Source organism: Camelus bactrianus, chromosome 26 (assembly GCF_048773025.1).
Source record: "Camelus bactrianus isolate YW-2024 breed Bactrian camel chromosome 26, ASM4877302v1, whole genome shotgun sequence".
Classification (NCBI taxonomy): domain Eukaryota; kingdom Metazoa; phylum Chordata; class Mammalia; order Artiodactyla; family Camelidae; genus Camelus; species Camelus bactrianus.
In genome coordinates, this window is record NC_133564.1 from 16,169,888 (window position 1) to 16,192,840 (window position 22,953).

The following is a 22,953-nucleotide window of genomic DNA, read 5'->3' on the forward strand; positions in this document are numbered from 1 at the left end:
GGTGTTAACTCATGTCAGCCTCTGGGGTGAAACCAGACCCCTTGTTAGATGAGGTCACGCTGCAATATTCTTTTCATGATTATACTTTAAACAAGTGTACTTTTCATTTATTTGGGCAAGTATTAGATTATCATCTGTCTCCTTGACTGGATGGTAAGTTCTCCCGGGCAGGGGGGTGGGGGTGGGGGGGAGCCTGTATCTGGTTTTGCTCACAGTTGTCTCCTGAGAGCTTATTCCAGGGCCTTGAGTCACACCCTTTTAAGATGTTTTATGGACAAACAGATTGGCCATGATTTGTGAAGAAGGGAAGTTTGTCCCTGGATTTCTCGTTCAGGCTTTCTAATTACCTTAATGGATGCTGCGGAGAAACTGTGGGCTCTTTTGGCCAAGATACCATCCTGCGAGAGGAGACTGGACGTGGCTGGACAGCTGTGAAAACTTTCCAGCGCGGGGGGACTGCTCTGCTGGCAGCGGTCCAGCCAGGCCGCACCTCCTGGGCTTCTCTGCAGCAGGAAGGGAGGGCGCTTCGAGGTTCTGCAGAGTGCTTTTGAAGATCTCTTCTCTGAGATAACCTCTAACTTGAAATGCAGATTTGTGATCTTTTTCTTGCTGACCCAGGGAGACAACAGCAGAGATGCGGGTCTTACCAAAGTTACTGACAAACAAAGGAAATGAATCAGGTGAATTCAACCCAGAGAGTCAGAGAATTATGACCTGAGCCTCCTCCTGACAGACAACATTGACTAGAGGAGCTGGGTTTCACTTGATACTTTGGTGAGTTTTTAACACATGTTTCCATCACATGGGAAAAATCGAATCAATTAAATATTATATATGTGTTGCCTGCCGAGTCAGAGACCATTTGGCAATCCTTGTCATTGTAGTCTTTTATATTACATGAGCCAAAATTGTGAGTGTAGTATGTATGCATTTGTCTTCCTGGAAAAAAAAAAATCCATAGTTGTTTGTTTTGAGGTGGGTAATTAGGTAGGTAGGCAGGTATGTATATATGTATGTATGTATTTATTTATATAGCGGCACTGGGGCTTGAACCCAGGACCTTGTGCATGCTAAGCGCATGCTCCACCACTGGGCTGTACCTCCCCCTGAAAGTCCAGAGGTTTGATCAGTTTCCTAGAGAGGTCTTGATTTATAAGCGTAGGAACAAGCAAACTACATACTGACTAACGCGTCTTCTGGTCCTAAAATTATATACATCTTAAAGTTTAAAGCCAAATTGGTGATATTATTGGAAAATTTAGTGAAAATCTGGACTCCCGTATTTGACTATTAAGTATTTGTTTGGAAAAAAAAAATTCCAGTTCTCATCCAGATGTCTGGAGTCACGAACATAAGAGCCCAGGAACAGGGCTGTAATACTAACTCATACATTTTCCCGACTGATGCTGGGCTCCTGATTTTTCCTGAGCCTAAGTGTACTCATCTAAGTTCAGCCCAATGCAGGGTTGCCAAGCGTCCATCATGGCAGGAAAGGGCAAGATGCTGTAAACAACCCACAATTCCTGATCAGTAGCCAGAACCTGCCTCCTCACTCACCCAAATGAAATCACCTTGATTTTAACCACCAAAACTTGATTGGCCCTGAGGCACCCAACCCACCTATGGGAAGCAGGGGAGAAGCAGCCAGGTGGAAATGTGTCTTTCCCCACATAAAAGGTGTCTGGTTTGTTTCAACACCTGCACAGGACAGGGAGAGGCCAGCAGAGAGCCCAGGCCCACACCCAACGGCAGCCCAGGGCCACGTGAATGGCTGCCTCCAGCTCCCCCCGACTACGTGGCTGTGTGGAGTTAGCACTGCAAACCTATGATTGAGGATGTAGAACTTAGAGTCTCCAGACAGTTGCCCCAAAGAGTTTTAACCACAGACTCTCAAAAGGCTGCTGATTTTGTTCCTTTTTTGTATTTTGTGATAGCCATAAGAATAAACTTAAAAACTGTTGCCATTGTATGAAGTAGCACTGATCGCCCAAAGAGCTGAAACTCTGTTTGCATGGAATATCTTACTATCCGCCTATGTTCCCCATTTCACCTCCTCCCTCAAGGCATCCTTCTCTGCTCTGGGTTGCTCTCAAGATAAAGTGAACACGGGATCCTCTTCCTTTCCCCCCTCAGTAGAACTCCTTTGACCTCAAACCAGAAGAATGGAAGAGGGCAATGAAATTAGTGAATGACACACACTCAGCTCTCATCCTGTGCAGAACACTCCTAGGTCGTGGTGATGCTGGTCCTGGATGACTTCTTTGGACCTTCCCCACAATATTTGATTTAGTGCCTGGGATCACTTCCTGAGGCACACTTCCCCCTGCATGGCCCCGTCGCACCGTTGGGTGGGGTAATAAAGGCTCTGTTTACAGGATTAAATTTCTCAAGACTTGAGGTGGGGTATTTTTACTCTTCACCAGTGATCAATTTTTCAGTCTGCTGCTTTATCTACCTGACAGGGAGACTTGAACTACTGCCATTTCTAAATTGCACTTCTAAATATTGACAGAATGGCGAGACTCAAAGTGTCATAACACAGCTCACTGGAGCAATGAAGACTTTCCAGGCCCCATCAAGAGGACTGTACAATGTCCTGCGGGGAGTGGAGAGGGAAGAGGAGGATTTGAGAAGAAAAATAAAATCAAGTCATGTTTAGAAGAAATGCCACCACACTTAATCTTGCAGAGACAAATGAACACTCCCTGGGCTATTAGCTGTGGCTGGAGGGGGACCAAGGTGGAGGGAGAAAGGAGAGAAGGGACATTAATCCCTCAGCTGTCGGCCAGTAAGAATGGAGGGGCCAGGGCTCGCCTGGCTCAGACTGGGCGGCAGGGCCTGCAGAGACAGCTAGTTCTCAGGGAGCCTTCACTTGTGGACCCAGTTTAGAAGGACTGGACAGTGTCTAAGAAACAAGAGATGCTTCATCCGATTTCTATCAAGACTTCGACATGGCCAGGTGGTTAGCTAATCTTCATTTAGGTGACTAAGGAAATTCAAGAGGCCTATCTTTTTAGATTCTGCCCTCCGGACACGTAACACCGTAAACTGATCTTGGTCACATCACATTAGTTGCTGAACCGTGAATCAGAGAAAGCGACTGGCCCTTTCCTGCCCTTCAGGAGGTGTTCTGGAGGTGACAAGCTAGTTTACAGGCAAATTAGTGTTGAGACTTTTTAGCTACTCAGTGATATAAATTCAAATCGTTTGTTATTGAATATAAGACATTTCTCAAACACCATTCCCGTTTTCCAAACCCTGGCTTGGTCTTCAAACACATCTACATGCTTCAAACTCAGTGAATCCGTGGTGCTTGGAGATCTGGAAGGTTGGTGGGACCTAGATGTCAACACACTCACCTGGCCAGTAGTACATGTAGACTTTCCTTTTGGCCTTGGTCAGAGTGATCCACAGAGGTTCCGATCCATTCCACCAGAGCGGCATCAGGCTGTCCCTGTTGACACCTATGTCAAATGACTTCTTGGTGGCGGGGTCCCACATGTAGTTCCCGATCATCTGATGGACCTCACAATGGCGACCTGTGTTAATGAAAACACGAGGCTGTTGGTTTACTGTTCTTGTATTTTTATATTTTATCTTTCTCTTCTGAAGTGAAAAGCCATTCAGGCTCATTTAGGAAGCAGAGAACACCACAAGGCTTTGCTTTTGATTTTTTTTGTAATCATAGATATTTCTTCTGTCTTAGACTGCACATAAAGGCAAACGATTCAGTAAGAAGTCCAATATCGACCGAGGATGGGGACATTTTGGGTGAAGTTAATTTGCCGAGTCTGAAGCTATTTTAAGTTAATCTAAGGACCTTGTGTGTAAAATTTGACCCATTGCTCATGGCTTGACGCCTAATAAGACTCAGTACGGACACTGTAGATTCCCATGGGACTTGGGTATATTCTCAACCCATAGCTCTCTCTGCACTTTTTCCAAACCCTCCTCCCACCAGATCACCAATCTAGATGCTATGGGGTTTGTTCCCTTTCTTCCTGGATAAGAGGAGTTACCGCTTCAGCTCTGAACAATGACAGAACCTATGACGTTTGGAACAGGACGGTGAAAAACAGATTCTACTCGGAAAAACAAAGCAAGAAACAAGCCTCCAAATGGAGTGTTACACAGAGACGGGGGCTGCTTCTGTTGGGTACAGCTTTGTCCCAAAAGAGAAGCCAGAAGTGAAAGACGCTGCACTTGGACTCTTTTGAAACGTTAGGCTTAAATTATTTATTTTGGAGCAATCTGTTACATCTTTAAAGTAAAAATAACACAAACATTGGCAAGTGCATCAAAAATTGCTGCAATTTTTGTGAACGTCATTTGGCACCGGGATGAAACACGCTTCACCGAGCTCACTGACTGTGCTTAATCAGAGTGGTTTTTTTTTTTGTTTGCTTGTCTGTTTGCTGTTGTTCTTTCTTCTTGCCAGCACGCCCTCCTCTCAACACATACACTTTATTTCTAAGCAAACAAAAAGGAGAAACCATAAAATATAATTTTGAAAATTTGTAGACCCCGAATATCCTAAAGAAGAGAGAGACAGAGACAAAGACAGAGACTGAGAGAGATTCTCCCAGAGAATTTCTGCTAATCTAAATTCTTTACCTCTTACACAGGTTTTTTGGGAAACATCCTAAGGCCTGACTGCAGAGAGATAGGATCTCTGTGTGCAGTTAGCGCACGGCTCTACCATAATCTAAACTCTCAGATGGTGAAGCCTTGTTTCCTGTGGGTATCTAAGTCCCTTAGCTTTTCCCATAATGGGTCTTCTCTCCTCTCCACTGTATAGGACGTAGCATCAGTTTCAGTTCCTTCTTTATATATCAACTGGTTGGTGGTATCCACAGACTCGAGCAAGCTTCACAGACTTTAATTGTGGTGTTATTTGGGGAAGTGTCTTTGAGACAGGCCTCCAGGGGTGCCTTTGGTTCCTGCTCCCACCTAGCGTCCCAGCTGGTCTAGGCTGGCCCAGAGCGGCTCATCACTCTGAGGGGAACTCGGACCTCTGGGGCAAGTGGTCCATTCCCACGCTCCTGAGACCCAGCCTTCTCCAAAGGCTGGACGTGATGCACCAGCACGGAGGGTCCTGCCCTCTTCCTGTGAGCGCACGAGGCCCGAAGGAGATCCTGGAACCAGTGGTTTTCCTTATATGATTACAGGGTTTCCAAGTGCAGAGTTGAGCCCTTTCAACAAGAAGGGCCTCTCAGACCCCTGTTTAGAAAGTGGGTTTTTCCTTTAGCGGGTTGAGTTGAAGTGGGAGGGTGTGTTCTTCACAGGCTTAATCACATGCTGTGCCAGTCCCCAGGGGCGTCCCTTTGTTCTGGGAAGCACCGCCTCTCCTGGAAGCCAGCAGGGGACGCACGCTCTCTGTCTCCCCATCTGCTCCAGGTCCTTTCCCCCAGCCGAGTCGATTTTCCTTCCCGTGAATATGTTGAGGCTGGCAGTCTGTGTTTGTAACAGCCTGTCTGCTCTTACTCAGGCCGCTTCCCCTCCCCACGCTGTCCCTCTCTCGCTCTTCCGTTTTTATTGCTGGGGTAAAAGTGGTGGCTGAACAAGCAGGACCACAGAACACAATGTACCGGCCTCTGCACCCCACAGGCTCTCGTCTCCACACTCCTGCCTGACCTGTATCTATTTTTATACATCTGCAACTCTTTGTGATTTTTCTCGGCTTTGGGCTTTCTAAACAGAGCTTTGCTGTAGTTTGATTATTTGTTCCCTTTGCTCAAGGCGTCAGGAGAGATGTTCCCGACGCTGTCACAAACCGCAGCCCTCGGGTGGGTGTTCGGGCGCGGTGGAAAGAAGGCCTCCTTCTGCTCCTCCTCCCCCAGACGCAGCTCTGTGGGGCTTTAACATTCACGCCGGGAGGCTCAGCGCTCACTGTGAAAACTGGGGGGGGGGGGGGGGGGGGCAGCGCCTGGAACAAAAAGTTCCCAAAAGCTGGATGTTTGTCTCCCTTTCCCTCTTAGCCCTAAGACTCAAGACTTTATCAACTTAGTAACACAAAATGTGGCAATCAGCCTGATCCTTGAAGGAGCTACGGACTCTTGAAGCCCATCTGCAGACCCCACCTCCGTCAAGAGCCGCTGCATTTGACTGCAACGTGCTGGTGGCTCTCGGGCCAGCGGCCAGGGCGGGGCCTGCTGCTTGTCTTTCTCTGTGGGAGCTCGCAGAGTACTGTCCACACCTACAACTGCCTTCTGAAAGGAGCAGGATGTGACACCTTCGGTTTTTATTCCCCAGAGTCTTAGTCGAGTGTGTTCTGATGTAACGACCATCACCAGAATTTCTTAGCAAGTACTCATAATCCTCTGCACCACATTATATATTTCCAAACATCTCAGAAGCGGCTGGCCTTCACACCAAATGAAATGATGGAGGATCTGTCTATTTTATGTGTCACTGGACATCTAGAGGGTTGCTGTTACTTAGTCTTAAATCAGTCTTAATCTGTTCTTACCATTTTCAAACAGTAAATGTTATTTCCTTTTATGGTTTCTTACTTCACTTAATTCTTTTTTTTTTCATTCACTCAACGTGTTTATCAAATAATGTTTACATACCAGGTGTATAAAGATCAAAAGATGTGGCCCCTGTCTTTGATGTGCTCATAGCCTGGTAGGGGGAACAGTGTGGCATATGGGTTAGGCGGACAGGTCTTGGAGTCAGAGTGCATAGGTTCAGATCCTAGCTCTACTGTTTACTATCTGCAGGACCTTGGACAGGTAGCTTAGACTCCCTGAAGCCTCAATCTCCTCATCTGAGTAATGGGCATAATAATAGTTACTGTGAGATACAGAGATATGCTGTTCACCCTCTGCTTGGCATCGTGGGGCCATAAAAATTACGCTAGCTGAAACTGTGCAAAGCTATCTTAATAATCAGTAGGGAAGATTACAACTGTTCCTTCTATGCCCTTTAAAAATTGTTGTCAAAATATTTAAAAACTCTCTTACTGTAAGTTAGAACTGTATGGAGAGATGAAGAAAATAGCAAAATTAGTATTTATTAGTAGATTGTAATTTAAATCATTACAGATATTGAGAGTTAGAGTTTTATTTATTTATTTTTTAAAAACAGTGCTCGCCGTCTTTGTCCTGAGATACAAAACGACCCAAGGGAGCATCTTTTCTGTGCCGAGGCAAATGGTCAGACCCTTTCTAAGTGTGGCTCATCTTCAAACATTTCCCTCTTTATGTTTTCAATGCTGTGAAATCTGTCTGAGACTTCTTTTAATGTGAAGGTTTTTGCTGGTGTCACTTCCTCCAGGACATCTTTATCCTTTTCATCACAACCATCTTCCTCATTTACATCAATAAGTTCACCTCACCAGGTTCCTCTGGCTGCAAAGTCAGTCTCTAGTGGTGCCGGTGTCAACATTCCCATGGACAGCTATTTCCTCTCTGATTCCAGTTCCTTTAGATTCAAATCCTGCAAAGTTATTGGCGCCGTGCAGTACAAATTTCTGCCAGACCACATGTGTATTACTTGCTGTCACTTTCTGCCATGATGCTTGAATGTTTTCATTTGCACATTTTATGTCATATTTCTTCCAAAACTCAGCTAAAGAAATTGCATGATATCCCTCTGTAGCCTCAAAAGCCTGTCCAAAAGTCCACCTAAGAAAATAGGCGTTAAAAATTGAAATAACTCCTTGTCGATTTGCCGCATTGTTGAAATTGTTTTTGACATAAAAAGAAACTTTTCAGATCTTCATTCAAGTGTCCAAGAGAATCAAGGTGACTTGGAGCATTCTTCAACAGCAGTAGTCCATTACAAATTAAGTTATATGGCTTTACCACTGGGAGACAAAGAGGCAACACCATTATATGCTTTGCTGTCGGTGCGTAAACTAAACAGCAGGTGGGCAGCAACCAATCACCAACAGACCTCAAAAGAAGTGATGTGATTGGTCACTGATTATGATGCACATGTGTTATCTGCATAGTGATTTGTGGACTCAGGAGCTAGCAGTGAAGTTTATACCTTATGCTGCGATAGCTACAACCAAGGCTGCCAGATTTATCGTAGTCAATACAGTGTGGTAACTGAAATTAGAATCATGTTGTTGGGGAACTGGTGTTATTTAACTGAACTGTGGTAACTGGAGTTTGTGCTTATTCAAATGGTGCAAAGGGAGGGGCGTCTTTGTGTACGCATGTTAAGTATGGGGATACATAGCACATGGTAAGCACTGTTGACATTAACTTGCATTCATATTATTAGACAGCCACATAAATAAATGTAATAGAGACATCAGCCAAAGCCTCCTTTCTCTTGAGCTTTCCACATGATTTTTCCCAATGCTATTTCCACCAAGATTCTTGCAAATCCCCATGACACTCATGTAATTGCAGGCATCTCTACTTCTAGACTCCTGCTCCCATAACATATGGCACCCCAGAAATGAGGCTCAGTGCTTTGCACAAAGAAACCCCCTCCCATGAAATATTCATGACTAGGGGAACTTCACCAGGGTTTCAGTGGGGTGCGAACGGGAAAACAGAGCGGTGCAGATCTTCAAACTGAGTATTAGACATCCAAGTTCTTAAAAGTCCTTTCAGTTACCCCCACCAGGGCTTCCTCCTTGGCCCCACACTCAAAAGGTCCTAGCCTCGTACATTCACTGACTCATCTCTGCTCCATTCCCTGCTCCACAACACCTACCTCCAAAATTTCTCTCCAAACTTCAATGTTTTCTCAAAAGTAATTCAGCCCTCCAGAGCACCTGCTCAGCTGCTAAATTTACCTAGCTTGTTAGTTTACAGAATGCTAAAAAGAAGGGGGGAGGAAGAAAAAAAGGAAAAAATAAAAAGAAAGTGTTTCTTTGAACAGGAACCACCCACTTTAGAAGGCCATTCTAGTTAGAGTTGCCAGGTTTATTTTAGCAAAAAAAAAAAAAAAGTCGTAAGAGTCCCAGTTAAATTTCAGTTTCAGATAAACAAGGAAATTTTTTTTTTACTTTAAGTCTGTCCCAAATATTCCATGGAACATACTTCTGCTAAAAATTATTTGTTGGTTGTCTAAAATTCAAATTTAACTGGATGGCTTTCATTTTATCTGGCAACTCTGTGGCTATGGGAAGCATCCTTTATTTGTTCCTATTTCACAGTAACAGTAACAGATAAGAAGTGGGACAAGGCAGTGTACACGGTGGGAATGTAGAAGGAGGCGCAGTCAAGGCTGCTTGGAAGAGTCAAGGAAACTTCTAGAGGAGCTGGGAGCTGGAAGCTCAGTGGGACTTTTCCAGGCACAAAGAGCCCTGCACACAGAGGTGGCAGCCGGTGCAAAGTGATGACAGGACGAGGGGTGGATAGTTCTTACTCAGGGAAAACGTAGCGTTTCACTTTCCATCACTCAGGGCTCCCTTTCCTTGAAAGGAGAGATGCTCTTAATGGTGTGCTGGGCGAGTACAGTTCAGGAGAGCCGTAGCCTCACTCAGTCAAGGTCCTGGCAGAATACACAGATGGTCTAGACTGTCCTCGTGGGGGCTGCCTATAGAGGGGTGGCCAGGGTCCTGGGGAACCACTAGGAGACGGTGAAGCGGCCAGGCTTCCTGGCAGTGGGGAGCCATGTCCACCCAGCCTGCAGCCGCCCCAGGCGTGAAGAGCAAGGGGAGCGGGTGTGGCCAGCAGGGGGCCTGGAGGGTATCAGTACCCTGACCCCACTGTCCCCACAGTCCAGCTGGGGCACTGTGTGGAGGTCAGTCTTCTGGCGCTCCAGGCAGGCTGAAGAAGGGGGAAGAGTGCAGAGACAAGTAGAGAAAACCCAGCACAACCACCCAAGAAAATCATAAGATGTGGATTTCTAGAGAAATCACACTGACCACTTGGGTAGGGGTCCTTAACTAAATAGGGGCAACCACCTGTGCTCGAGGTCGCCGGCACAGTGAGTGTGTGTGGTCCCACACACACACACACCTCAGACACGGAAGGGACCTCAGCTGGCCTCCTGGTCTAGCCCTCCAGCCGTCAACTCAGAAGTAAGGAGTGACTGTCTGCATTTATACATATTAGCTGTAAGAGGGCTGAGCATTTGCTCACGGTCCCTGTGCTAATGAGCAGGGGGGTGGGGGTGCTGGAGGAGCAAAGAGAGCTCAAGCAGCGGGAACTTGGATCACTTCCCTCCCAGGGTGACACTTCCGGAACTTCTCACAGCTGCAGTGGATCTAGACATTCTAATTGTGCTCTGGAACACAAAACTATGCTGGTTTCAAGACGAGCCCTCCTGCCTTTTTTTTTTTTAAACCATTTATTTATGTCTCTAAACACACACGCAGAGAAGCAACTACATGGAGGATTGTATCACTAAACACTCAGGCTCCACAGCCAATGAGGAACTTCTCTATCATACAAGAGCTTTCTTAATTCGCTTTTGCAAGGTCACGTTAATCTTTAACTTCTGAAGCCATCTGTTGTGTTTTTCTGACATCCACCTGTGTTTCCATTAGGTGAATGTGCCTCTGTCTACTAGACAGCAAAAGAGCCGACTGAAAAGTGAGAAACGAAGTCATATTTTAGGCACATCAGTTTAGCCAGAACATGGAGATATAAATACAGGTTACAAAATATGAAAAAGGATGTTGGAGATGAGCCTTTTAGAACATACACATTTTCACCCAGAGGCAGCACTCCGGTGAGTTCTGAGTCCAGAGTTGCAGGCAGGCCTCTGGGGCCACCTGCCGGGAGTTACAACAAGGTGTGCCGGGCACACTGAACCAGGGTGCGGGCAGCCCGTCCCTCTCTGGGAGGTGATGCGGGCAGTGGAGAGATGACAGGCATGTGGCCAGACAGACTAGAGCTGGGGTTTCGGGGGTCTTCCTCCTTTCTAGCTGTGGGAGTTGAGGGTACTCTTTAACTTCTTGCAGCCTCATTTTTCCATCTCTAAAATGGGAATAATAGTACTTCCCTGGCTGGACTGTGCTGAGCATTAAAGATGAAAATAGTTAACACGTATGTAAGGCTTACTGTGTGCCAAGGGTTGTTCTAAGTTGATCTGTTATGGATTGAATCGTGTCTTCCCAAAAAGGCCATGTTGAAGTCCTTAACCTCCAGCACTGCAGAATGCGACCTTATTTGGAAATTGAGTCTTTATAGAGAGATCAAGTTAAAACGAGGCCATAGAGTGGACCCTAATCCAACACTGATGTCCTTATAAAACGGGAAGTTTGGACCCAGAGGCAGACACGCACAGAGGGAAGATGATTTGAAACGCGGGGAGAAGGTGGCCATCTACAGGCCAAGGGACGCCTGGGGCTCCAGCAGCTGGGAGAGGCAAGGAAGGATCCTCCTCTAGAGCCTTCAGAGGGAGCGCGACCCCGCCCACACGCTGGTTTCTGACTTCCAGCCTCCAGAGCTGCGAGACGGTAACAGTGTGTGGTTCTAAGTCACCTGATTTGTGGTACTTACAGCAGCCTCAGGAGACTGACACATTTCACCTTCACAAGTCCCTTAGGGGACAAGCACTCTCGGTAGCCCCCCTTTGCAGGTAAAGTAAGCGAGGCCCAGAGAGACAGCTGAATTCTCAGCAGAGCCAGGACTCCACCGAGGGAGCCTGGACCCCGAGTCCTTGCTCTTAACCACCACGGCCCACCAACCCCGGGTCACCAGTGTGTGACGGAGCACCTGGTACAATTCGCAGCCACAACAAGCCCACAGAAAGGGAGCCACTGCCGGTGCTGTGTCTGCTACTGTGCCATCTGGGGAGCTTCCGCCCTCAAGGACAGGGGACTTCAGGGTTTCCATCTTATTTAGTCTTCAAGATAACTCTCAAAGACAGATAATATTGTCCTCATGTTGCAGATGGGAGAATTAAGTCTCAAAGTGGCCGAGTGACGAGGCTCGGGCCACGCAGCTGGCCAGAGGGCAGAGCTCTAGCTCCAAGCCAGGTCCCACCGGCCTAGCGCCCGCACCCCTCCCAGCAGCCGCGCCCCTCCCTCCAGCCACCAGGCTGCTCATCAGCCCGCCAGGGCTCGGTCATCTCAGTGGAAACGGCCCCATGATCCAGGACTGCTTCTGAGACTCGCACTCAGGGAACCGCACGGAGGTACGCGGGTCTCCAGGAAGCCAGAAGCCCCCGTATCTTGCAGCTGGTTATCGCACATGGGTTTGCCATAAATCTCTCTAAAGGAGGGAAGGCTGCCAGACAGGGGAGACTGACAAGGCAGCCAGGAATCTTACCTCCCCTCTCCCTCTGGAAGGAGTCCAGCTGTGGAAGGAGAGGCTCCCAAAGGACTGAAATCTGGGGGCCTCAAGTTAATGGTGCATTTTAGAGCTTGAACGTATGTACATACATCACCTCAAGCTGACCCGGCTCCAAGCAGTGACTATATACCCGATTCAGGGCCAGGCAACCTGAGGATATTACATAAGTCAGACTTTCCCACCACTAGCCTCCTCTCTGCACTTTGCCTTTAGCATTTGGAGGGTCTAAAGATGAGTTGAGACCCTGTTTAGACTAGTGAATTTTCAAATAACTATATGATACCAAAGAGACCTGGAAGAATTAACAGTGCATTGCTCGAAGTACCTACCTAACATACAAATCGAAATCTGCTTTACAGGGAAATACAACTTACTTTCTTAACTTGTTCAAAGACAGAATTTGGTATGTTAAAGCAGCGGTTTCAAATGAAATATGCAAGATCAAGTTGAAAGAAAAGTTCACAATCTGCACATCTTTAAATGCAACTACTGATGTATGCGCCAGACACAGTCCTGATGAAGTCTGAGTCACAAATATTGCAAGACCGAGATAACAGGCTTTGATTATGGTGTGAAGTGTAGGGCCTGCAGCAAAAATAACCCCAAAATGTTAAAAGGGGAGTTATTTTTGATTAGAGACATTCATGCTCATAGTTTCGAAGTCACTAGACTCAAAAGGATGCACTGTTTTATCTTCCTAGAGTGCTCTAGCTTGGTGCAAGTATTTAATAACCAGAATACAGGGACAGAAACAAAAATTATTTTCCTGCATAAAGACAAAAATGTAAGTTCGGGCGTTTTTGTTTTAAACACCCTTTATTTTGGAAAAGCTAATTTGTATCAAAGCGCAAAGAAATTTCCAGACAATTTAATCTATCCTCACCGTGCAAAGCTGGAAAAGAGCTTGAATTAATTACCGCATTTAAGATGGAATCTCTTCTGAGACACAGTCCCATTTTACTGAGTACTTCTAGAGACTTCTAAAGACGGCGGGTGTTTGGAGGGGAAACTCCTTACTCTTGGCTCTTGTGCTTCCACACATGAGAGAAATGCAGTCAATACCTCGATCCTGAAGCTTTGCCAGCTCTCCCTGGTGATGAAGTGTCCGTCTCCTCCCCACCCACTGAGCCACCCTCCTCTCCCCCAGTGACCGCAGATCGGCCACATGCCTCACACAACTGGGAGTGGTTACTCAGGCATGCAACAGGCTGCAGCTCCCTCCCACCCTGTCTGCCTGCAGGGGGTTGGGAGGCCCCTCCCCATAAATTCAGCCAGGACAGGAGTCCTCCTTGTGCCGGGGCAGGGGGTTGCTCTGGTTTTCCAGCCATTCCACCTGTGACTAGGGCAGGGGCGATAGATAAGGATGGAGTTCAATTCTGTTAAAAAAAAAAGTGGGGGGGGAGCACATTTATGTCTTAGATCCAAGCCATATTCTCCAATGCATCTTTTCAATTGATGTAGAACCTGGGATGGTTGGTGGGTGATCAACAACAGGTACCAGATAAAAATATCAACCATTAATGCCAGGAATTGATAAAGAATGATCAAATTCAGCTATTCAAGAGTGTGAGATAACCAGTAACCTTAATGGCTGAATCTAGTGTGAACCAATCAATCTATAAAAAACAAACAAATCTAAACCTATGTGTGAGGTGTGATGCTGGCCCATCCAAGTTCATTGCCTTGGGTCAGGTGTGGCCACAGAGGAGTGAGACCAGCCTCCCACATCATGGGAGGAAAAAATAGTTTAGGTCGTGGTTTTAGCCGCAGCTTATCTGCTCCGATCAATGAGCACCAGCGATCAGTATATAAACACTTGGTGTTTGGAGCTGACACTGTACATCGCCTAATGATTAGTGTGCATAATTCTCCTTGGGTGCTCTTAGCATATCTAAATGTACTGAAAGATACTCTACCTTAGGAATGAAAGAGTAACTCAGACGAGCAATTTCATCACTTGGCTAGGTGTGAGAAGTATCTTTCTGATGTACTGATATTTCCCACTCCAAACAGTAAGACATCACTGGAGCAGGGAGCTTTTCGAGTTAAAAATAGAAGCATCAGGCAGGATGAAAACTGGCAGCAACTGAGGACCCATGAGAAGCATGTGGCCTAGTGGGAAGTGTTTTGGATCCCAATGGACCTGTCTGTCCCTGTCCTGGGATCTCACACAAGTCACTTAACTCCAGTGAGCCTCAGCTTTCTCATCTGAAAAATGGAAATAATCATCCCTTCAGCCAGAGTTAATTTGGGTTAACTTTAGCACGGTGTCTGGCACATAGCAGGCATTTGGTAAATGCACATCACCTAAATCCCCCGTTAAAGGGCAACCCTATCAAACAGCACGCAGGGGTCTGTGGCTTCTGGGAGGGATGAAGCTGGACAGCCTATTTATTACCTCGTATTTACACATCATCTCCTGAAGCAGACACTCAAATTCACTTGAAGGGAAAAAAAAATATTACCACTCATTACCATTGCTCAGGAAGCTTTGCAAGGGGTGAATCCCAAATTCAGAAACTATAACCACGGGGTTCATGATGGCCGGGAAAGCGCCTCCCCTGCGCCTAGGAAATGCCTGGCCCGACACTGCCCTCTACTGGCGGTCACGATGCTCTCCACCACTTGCAGCCTCACCCAGGGTCGTGCTGGGTGGGAGTCGCGCGCGCGTATGGCAGCCTCGTATTTCGTCCTGGCATCTCACGATGTGAAGGCGCCCCAGGATTCCTAGAGCTCCCTGTGAAATACTAAACACGCCCAGGGCAGTCCCCTTAGTCGCAAACATGGACCGCACAACCTGCGGAAGGAGGAGGGATTCCCTAGTCTGGATTTGACTCATTTTTAAGTATCTGTTTTGTTTCCACGTCCTCATCCCCATCTTCCACCTCTGTCCTAATCCTGGTTTCGTTTCACTTTTCTCTTCAGGATTTTTGCTTCTGTATGGTGTTCATTATCCTTGACCTCAGCCCTTTATCTCCTTGGTTCTCTTCTCTTTAGGTGAAGGTCAGTGAGGGATCTTATTTACCCCAATTTGTGATGGTCAGTGTGGGGGACATTCAAGGTCTCTGGCATCCTTTGTTCTTCAGGAGCAGCTACTCCTGCCCCTTGACAAATTCCTTCCCCCCACCTCACCCCACCCCAACGTGGTCCATTCAGGAGCTTATAGGACACCACCTTCCCAGCTGTGGTGAGTGGGCATCCATCCCAACCTGTGCCAGTTAGGGTGCCCACCCCTGGACACAGTGCCAGCTGCTCCAGGATCCAGGCTGAGCTGTCAGAGCTGTGCCCCGGCACTCATGCTGGGAGACCTCACTCCTTTGGTGGCCAGGCTGGGCAGACACATCCCCAGCATGTGAAGACACGCTCCCCAGGCTGCAGCAGGAGCGAGTGCGGGGTGCGGGCAGGGAGCAGCAGAGATGCAGCTGGGGAGCCAGGCCTGGCAGGGTTGCACCCTTACTTAGTTCTGCTCCCCGCTCCCCACCATGTCTCTGGTTGCAGGGGCTCCAGAGCGTTCTCTTTGCCGAGTTGCAGGCTTGGGCTTCAGCCTCCTTTACCTTTCCCGGGACTCAGCTCCCTGCAGCCTGCACACAGGCCACGCTGCACCCCACCCCCAGCACCGCCCTCACCATGCCTGGCCCCGCCCGGGGCTGTGCAGAACCTCTTGAGGAGGAGGCCCAGGACCTGGTGGTGCACGGCTCCTGAGCACCAGACTTTGGTGGCCTCCCTTCGTTCCTTCCTCCAAAGCCACCTCACCCACAGCAGATCCCACACATCAGCTTGTTTTATGGTCTAAGTCTAGGCTTACCCCTTCTGAAGAGCTTAGATACAACTTTAAACTTCTCTATTGTGGACATTTTCAAATGTTCAAAACGGTGTGATAAACAACAACAGAGAACATTCTGCCCTGGTTTCGTGTGTTTTCCTTCCCCCACTGGAATATTTGTAAAGCAAATTCCAGACATAATATCTTAAATCTTAAACACTTCTGTGCCTATCTCTCATACTGAAGAATTTTTCCAAAAAAAATGACACTATTGTTTCACACCCAACAGAATGAATGATAATTCTTCATTATCGTCTACTACCCAGTTCATGTTCAGTTTTTCCTGATTATCCCAAAAACGTCCCGGAGCAGTTGGTTTCTTTGAATCAGGGTTCTAACAAGCCTCAGATCGTGTATTTGGTTATGATTCTTAGTCTCGTTTAACCTATAAGAGTTCTCCTCTGTTTTGTTTGTTTATTATTTATTCTCCGTTTATTGATGGAAAACTGGGCCTTCTGTCCTGAAAATGTCTCATATTCTGGATGTGGCCGATTTTAGCATTATGGTGTTATTAATGTGTTCCTTTAGCTCCTGTATTTCTTGTAATCTACAAGTTTGATCTAGAAGTCTGATTAGATTCAGGTTCAATTTCTTTAAGGCAAGAATCCATTGTAGAAGGTGCTGAGTACTTGCTCCTGCATCACATCATGTGCTCATAATATCTGGTTGCCTCACTTTCTGTTTAGCTTGATCTGTGGGTTTTGATGGTGTCAGGCTAATCCATTGACTATAAAGTTTCCCGTCAACCTTCATCTTCTGGTTTTAGCAACCACTGATGATCATCACCTACATCTGTTCCTTTTGTAAGGATTGCAAAATTCCTCCCTTCCCAAGTGAAACTATTTTCTGGCAACAGGTTTTTTTTGGAATTTCTGTTTGGTGTGCATATCTCTTGCATTGAAGTGGGTGGATGTATCAGTTATCTACTGCTGTGTAACAAACAACCCCAAGCCTTCAATGGCTTAAAACAACAACAAGCATTTATTCCACTCACAAATCTGCAGTTTGAATGGAAATTGGAAGGGAAAGTTTTTCTCTGCTTTATGTGACATCAGCAAGGGGCAGCTCAGAGGCTGGGGGTGACTAGCACCTGGGGGCTGGACTTATTTAATAAGGAAACTGATGCTGGCTGGGACTTGAGCTGGGGCTTTCAGCTGCTATAAAACACGTGTCTCCTCCACGTGGCTGCTTATCTTTCTCAAAGCATACTGGTGGGCTTCCAAGGGCGAGCAACCCAAGAGAGCAAGGAGAAAATATTTGGTATTTGTATGACTCAGACCCATAGGTCACATAGCATCACTTCTGTTGTACTCTACTGGTGAAAGCTGTCCCAAAGGCCCATCGAGGTTCAAAAAGAAAGGACACTAGAAAATGTCTTAGAGACATTCTGGTAGAATACTCATTTCCAGAGTATTATTTTCAAGGCACAATGTTAGGTACTGTGAAAAGCACAAGATTAAGTAGGACCTGCTCCTACTCCTATAAGGGCCTTACAGTACAATACTGGCCATAGGACAAGTATGAAAAATGTCACCCAAAGCTGATGTGAACCTCAAGGGAAAAGCCTGTGGGAACAACCCTACCAATGTGACAGCCACGTGGTCTCAGGGGGCCACATAGGGAAGGCTGCTGTGAGCCTCTTCTAGAATAGTGCCCACACCTCAGACACTCTGCACTCACCACCCTATCCCAACTACATGACTCCTTGTCCTAATTTGGATGAAAAAAAAATGTAGTATTCTTGCCAGAAAAGGTTAACTTGAATCTAACCATGAAGAAAAGTCAGACAAATCTAAAATGCAGCCAGTTTACCGGATAACTATCTGGGGTTTTCAAGAATGTCAACAAGGTGGAAGTCCAAACAAAACAAAAAGGCGAGGATATCACTCTTAAGAGAGAGCAAAGAAGCATGGCAACCAAATGGCCTGCTTGAATCTTGATTAGATTTTTTTATTTCAGAAAAGGTTATAAAGGATTTTTTTTTTTGGCAATAGGGAAAATCTGAAAACAATATGGTCACATAGGAGAATATTCCATACACGCCACATAATTTAGCGGGTGAAGTGTCATGATGTTAGGAATTGGCTTTCAACTGGTTCAGCAAAAACAAAAACCAAAACAAAACAGAAACCTGTATTTCTCAAGTGAGAATAAAGCAAACGTGCCACATGTTAACAGAGAATCACAGAACACAGATACTCACAATGCTATTTCAATGTTTCTGTAGCTTTGAGTTTTTTTTATTATAAAAACTTGGAGGATATCCACATGATGGAATACTATTCAGCAATAAGAAGGAACAAACACAGGACACAGGACCACATATGGAATGAGTCCATTTATGTGAAATCATAAAAGGCAAGGCTAAAAAGACATAAAGCAGATTAGTGTTTGTCTGGGGCAGAGGTGGTAAAAAATGGGAATTAACAACAAATGTGCATGAGGGGTAAGACCTCATGAGGGATGAGACCACCAAGATGAGAAGAGAGAGCAAGCAAAGACCAGAGAACAGGCACCAAGCTCTTCTTGAAGCCCCAGTGTCAAGGAGCTGGCAAAAGGGAAGTCTGTGGAAGGTACTAGAAGGTGAGATTGAAAGGAGAGAGGAAACTCAGAAACCAATAAAGAGACCATCTCTAGAAGGCAGGAATGGTCAAAGATAAAATTCCACAGAGAGCGGCTGAAAGATGTCATTGGATCTTGCTGGTAGAAGGTCTTGGGTAGACTCAGGAAGGTCAGTTTGGCAGAAGGATGCCATCAGCAGTCAGGCTGCAGTTCATGCATTTGCCCACCTGGTCTGAGCTGGAGCCTCCTGAAGGCCCCCCTGCCTCCACCCGCCCCCCGTTGCTCCCTTTTCCCTGCTCCAGTGGCCAGAGTGCGTTTCTCAGATGAAAGTTCTATCACACTGCTCCTCCACTCAAACCCTCCAAAGGCATTCCCTGCGCTCAGAATAAGACTCAGAGTCTACAGGACCTGCAAGGACCTAATGTGGCCTTGTGCCAGTTCATGTCCTTCGGGAGGGAGCCACTAAGACAAATAACTTATCAGACAGGCAGGAAATTTACTGGGGGCAGCACCTGTTACAGGCGAAGGGGAGAGGCAGGAGCGGGCAGGGAAGTCCCCCATTTGTGAAGGTCTGATATTTGTGAAAGGAGATGGGGAAGAAAGGACACCTGCGATCGTGAGACAGTTTGGCCAGATCGATAAGGGTCCTTCTGCCACAGTCGCCCATCAGAGGCATGACCCTGCTCCGTCAGCCTGGGAGAAGTGGGGCTTCGGCCCCGGCGCAGGGGTGGGCCCCACAAGGCAGCAGTGGAACCACAGGTCAACCAGACTCCCTGCAGCAGGACATCTGAGCCGGGCGAATGTGTGGCAGCCACGCCACTTGTCGGCTCTCAGACCCCATCTCCGCTCTCCCCACCCCTCACTTTGGCTGTGGCTACACTGGCTCCTTGCTGCCCCTCCAGTGTCCCAAGCCCTTGTGGCCACAGAGCTTTTACCCCAGCTGCTCCCCTTCTGGAACACTCTGTTCTCACGTATCTACACGGCCAGCCCCTTACTCACTTTAGGGCTCGGCTCTGATTCCATCTGATCAGAAAGGCATTTCCAGGCCCTTCCATATACAACAGCGTTCTCATCATTCTTGGTGCCCTTAACCTTCCTTAACCTTTTCCATAGAATTTTTTAACTACTTGACATTATTTACATCTATTTGTTTGTGGCACTTCACAGGAACATAAGCGCCGGGCCCACTGATAAGGTCACTTTTCATTTTATTTGTCTCCATGTGTGATGGAAGAGGTACTGATTGCCATGCAGAAGTCACCCTCTGGCCTTATTAATACTTTGACTTAAAACCGAAAGATCTAGAAAGATTGATAGGAATCAACATGACAGGTAAGGTGATTAAGCTAGTAAATGTATTTCCCATTCTTTTGAAAAATGTAATTTCCTGGATTTTCCATTTGTGACCCGCCAGGGTGGCCACCTGGCCCGTCAGGCTTGTTTCAGAGGCCGGGAGCCCAGCAGCTCTGTGTGCCCCGCAGGCCGCCAGGCCCGGCGCCGGCAAGTGGATGGGACTTGGTATCATAAACAGTTCCTCATGGCTCCGCTCTTCCCCGCCGCCCTCCTTTCCCGGCTGCGGCTCTATGTGAGCCTTACCCCTGTCAAGCCAGAGGGGGATGGAGCCCATTAGATATTTCCCCCAAAGAATTAAACTGTTCCTCAGGGAAACTGGTAGTGAAGGATGTGATTTTAAATAGAAATTTCTGGCCTAGGTTTCTGATCCCCCAAATCCTCCGTCAAGCCAGGCCATTTTCCCTCTTTTTAGAATTATAGCGCTGAGTGCTAACAGGGTGAGGGATGTGGGTAAAGACTGCGCTCGTGCTTTGGGAAGTCAGCGTCTGGCCGTGTGTCTTCAAGCTCACCACAGGGCAGTGCTAGCTGGGTTCATGGCGACAGCAGTTGGCACAGATCAAATACTGTCTCTCCTCCGACCAGAGCCCCGGTGAGAAGGTCTCGGGGAAGCAGGCCAGAGGCGTCACGACGGCAGCTCAGGAAGAGGACCTCGCCACAGCACTTGAATCTACCCCTAGGAGCCCTCGACCTTCTCATTTTCTCAGAAAAGAAACTTGAATCCAGAAAGCCTTTGAGGCCACAGGGTTAGGAACCACCACAGCTGGACTCGAACCCGTGTATCCTGCTTCTAATCCATCTCTCTTCTCGCACAGATCTCGTCAGGAGACGGAGAAGAAGCGACCAAGTCAAGGCCCAGGATCAGCCCATGAACGTGGAGAGGAAGGGGACCCGTGTGCGGGGAGAAGGGCTTGCCTTTGGCCCTGACCTGAAAACCTATGAAATACGGCTAAGTCAAATACAAGGTAATCTGGTTTTGGCAGAAGCACAGCCTTTTTATTTCACATTATTAAGAAATTCATATTCTCCTGCTGACCACGAAACCACCTGGAGGTGGGGGCCGAGTAAATCGGATACCGTCTACCTCACACCATGTTGCCCAAGGGAACCGCTGTTTCTGAGAACTTTTCCAGACTCTCGGTTATAAATGGCTTCAACTCCCAAACCTAAAATCTCTGGGGAATACAACTGAAGTTGTTTTAAACCACCAGAGCATTGGCTTACTCACCAATTTGGAATTTAGTGAAAAGGTAAACCATAGGAGTTTTAAATTGGGTGTCTACTTACCTCTTAAAATATTTGACGGAGCTTGCAAAATACTTAATTATACCCATTTCTGCTTTGTATTCCTAAAACCCAGCCCGGGTTGGGTGTGGACCGGCGCTGGGGAGGAGAGAGGCGTAGGGCTGTGTCTGAGGCCATCTTTGCCATGTCCACTTGGATTTTTCATCTGCTCTGAACTAAAAATGTCCCCCTTGATGGACTGGCAGTGGGAACTGGCTTTCTGTAAGGAGTTGGGGGTGGAATGGGGCAGACAATAGCTTAAAAGGAAACTGGCTGAGTATTTAGGATAAAGCAGTTCCCAGGTAATTTTAAAACACATACAGAGGGACACCTATTGAGTTCCTACTAAGTGTCAGGAAGCATGAGACACTTGAGTGGGATGTAGGGACCTGCCCTCACTGGGACCACCATGCCCTCCCAGACCCAGAGCCAAGTGTAATTAGAAGCGGCTAGTCCAGAGCAGCACCTCAGTGGCCTGGGTCAGTGTCCCAGATGTGACTTATCAGAGAGGCCTGTGGAAGCCATTCCTCACAACTGTTCAGCCTTGGCCGTTTGGGATGAGTAGCCAAGTGTGTGAGGTTGAATCCTCTCTTTCATACTCAACCCAGAAGCGTTTATTGTTCGTATTGTCCATTGAGATGCACAAAGGAGGGCTAAAACATAGCTGTCCGTGAGGTTGCTCAGTCTGGAGGAAGCCTGGACAGGCGGGGACACATGCACTATGGAGTCTTGTGTGCGGGCACATGTCATGTGCGTGGTGCAGCCACCACGTCACTGTCTGTGAGACAGACACTTAGATGGCTGCACAGCACGGTGCTGTTCTGGGAGCTACTTCCTTGAAAGCAGGAAGTCAGGGCAGGAGCACAGGGTTTTGTGCTCACAGTTCTGCCTCCTTGGGGCTCTGCGAGCTTGAACAAGTAATTTAATATCTCACAGCCTCGGTTTCCTCTTCTATAAAACGGGGATAACCATGCCTAGCTTACAGGGTTTTCTGAGGATTGGTTGAAATAGCATTTGAAAGCACCCAGCACTATGCACTGTAGACACAGAGACACAGAAATACTGTAGATGTTTGGCAAATGTACACTCTGTTCCCTCTTGACTAAATCTGGCTGCTCGTAGCAAAGGAGGACAATAGGAGTGCTGCAGAGATACAGGCCTCCATTGTCTTCACGGATTCTGACTCTACCAACCAGAGGCAGTGTGGTAAAAGTGCTGAGTGATGGTGGGGGTGGGGGCAGAAGTCCTCAGTTCTGGTCCTGATTTACTCACCTCCCGGCTAGGTGACCTCACCCAAACTGCTCACCCTCTCTAGACTTGAGTTTTCTCCCCTGCAGAATTCCCTTCCATAATTCCCAAGGTGATGATAAAGGTCAGCTGAAGATCTCAAGATTAGAAAGGAAGAAGTAACTGTCTTTATTTGCAGGAAACTTGGTCTTGTATATTCTTGCCATGTGGAGAAGTCTAGGGAACCCACAAAACACTATTAGAACAATTCAGCAAGGTAGCAAGATGCAGGACCAACACCTCCAGATCAACTGTGTTTTCATATGCTGCAAAATGAAATTAAGAAAGTAATGTGGTGGCTCACAGCAAAAGAGAATGTGACAATGAATGTATGTATGTTCATGTATAACTGAAAAATTGTGCTGTACACCGGAATTTGACACAACATTGTAAAATGACTATAACTCAATAAAAAAAGTTTATACATATATATAA

At 47.0% G+C, this 22,953-nt stretch overlaps 1 protein-coding gene across 5 annotated transcripts in view; it reads right to left on the bottom strand.

The window, feature by feature from the left end:
- The window catches only part of ENPP6 (ectonucleotide pyrophosphatase/phosphodiesterase 6), an 85,297-nt gene that overhangs the window by 33,180 nt on the left and 29,164 nt on the right, over window positions 1-22,953 (bottom strand). For all 5 annotated transcript variants that reach the window (XM_074353310.1, XM_074353309.1, XM_074353311.1 and 2 more), the window contains one exon: window positions 3,360-3,539. In XM_074353310.1, the coding sequence (XP_074209411.1) occupies window positions 3,360-3,539 (180 nt within the window). The remainder of the gene's footprint in view (window positions 1-3,359; window positions 3,540-22,953) is intronic.